At 38.2% G+C, this 1,239-nt stretch overlaps 1 protein-coding gene across 1 annotated transcript in view; it reads left to right on the forward strand.

Moving 5' to 3' along the window:
* Positions 1–1,005, forward strand: part of SHC4 (SHC (Src homology 2 domain containing) family member 4) — a 112,206-nt gene extending 111,201 nt beyond the window's left edge. Inside the window, exon 14 of the mRNA XM_015558911.1 lies at positions 55–1,005. Within this exon, the coding sequence (XP_015414397.1) occupies positions 55–210 (156 nt within the window). The 3' untranslated portion in view covers positions 211–1,005. The remainder of the gene's footprint in view (positions 1–54) is intronic.
* Positions 1,006–1,239: the final 234 nt, after the last annotated feature.

Here is a 1,239-nt window from a genome sequence, read left to right on the forward strand (position 1 = left end):
TATCTGTCAGGAGAACAATTATCATTTAACATACTTTTGTTCCTCTTTTTCAAGGTGAGGACCAAGGATCATGTATTTGATAATGTCGGCCACCTTATCAGATACCACATGGATAATAGTTTGCCAATCATCTCTTCTGGAAGTGAAGTGAGCCTTAAACAACCAGTGAGAAGAGATAATATTCCAGGACTTTTGCATTTACACAAATGATAATATGGAAATACCATCACACTGGTGATTCAAGAAACTCCATTTTGTGTCAGGACACAAGGATGATTCAAACTTGGTTTCTAGATAAAATAGAACACAAACTGTGAAGTGCATCTTTCGAGACCATCATGGACTAACGAAAACTGATCTTCAGAAAGTGGAAGTCAGAAGAGGGGAAGAGGATTGGTCCATTTGAAAAGTTATACATATGCACGGATGTCACTTTTTAAGGCCATATTGCATTGATCACAAGCTAAAAGCACAATTAAAATCTCACATGCTAAAGACAACTTGAATGAACTGCTGGGGCAGTGGTATGTGCCTTTCAACTCGATCATTAGGGACATTTTCATATTGGGGAGATTAGTTCTAAGTGTCTTCGTATTCTATAACTATAAAACCATTTGCCAAAAAAAAAAAATCTTTCCTCATTACAAAAATAAGGAGCAATTTGCTTGATGGATATTGACTTGCATTTTTCTGTTCATTAGCACTTTCACTGCAATGTTAAAATAAATTTGACATTGAATCTGGACTTTTGTCTATGGCAGTGGAATCAAATCAAAAGCCACTGAAAGCATTGGTCTGTTGCATTGACTTGCCCATTTCCTGGTTAAAGGGTTGGGGCCCAAATTGTGTGGCCTAGTATTTCTCGATTTTTGCAATTTGGACTGTTTGTATGCAGCATGTGATAAGCTGAAGAGGCCAAATCTAGTAGTCATTTCTGATTTCATCATATTTCTCCCTCCATCCCTCTGCCCACCAATAAAAGCTCATGAGTACATGGATTTAAAAGACGGCAAACAAATCAGTGCTCTTCATAATTAATGTCCAAATTGGTTCTATTACTATTTAAAATGCTGAATTTATTTGAATGGATGGGGAAATCTCCTCCTGATTGGCTGTGACTGCATGATGGTCCCTCACCTTTTCTACATAAGATCAGGCCTGATGCAGAAGGGAGAAAACATCGTGAATGAAACAGTGGGAAAGGCTCCCCACGTAGAGACGCAGTGGTAAAGTGAGGGT

The sequence above is a fragment of the Myotis davidii genome, unplaced genomic scaffold (assembly GCF_000327345.1).
Source record: "Myotis davidii unplaced genomic scaffold, ASM32734v1 scaffold132, whole genome shotgun sequence".
NCBI classification, from domain to species: domain Eukaryota; kingdom Metazoa; phylum Chordata; class Mammalia; order Chiroptera; family Vespertilionidae; genus Myotis; species Myotis davidii.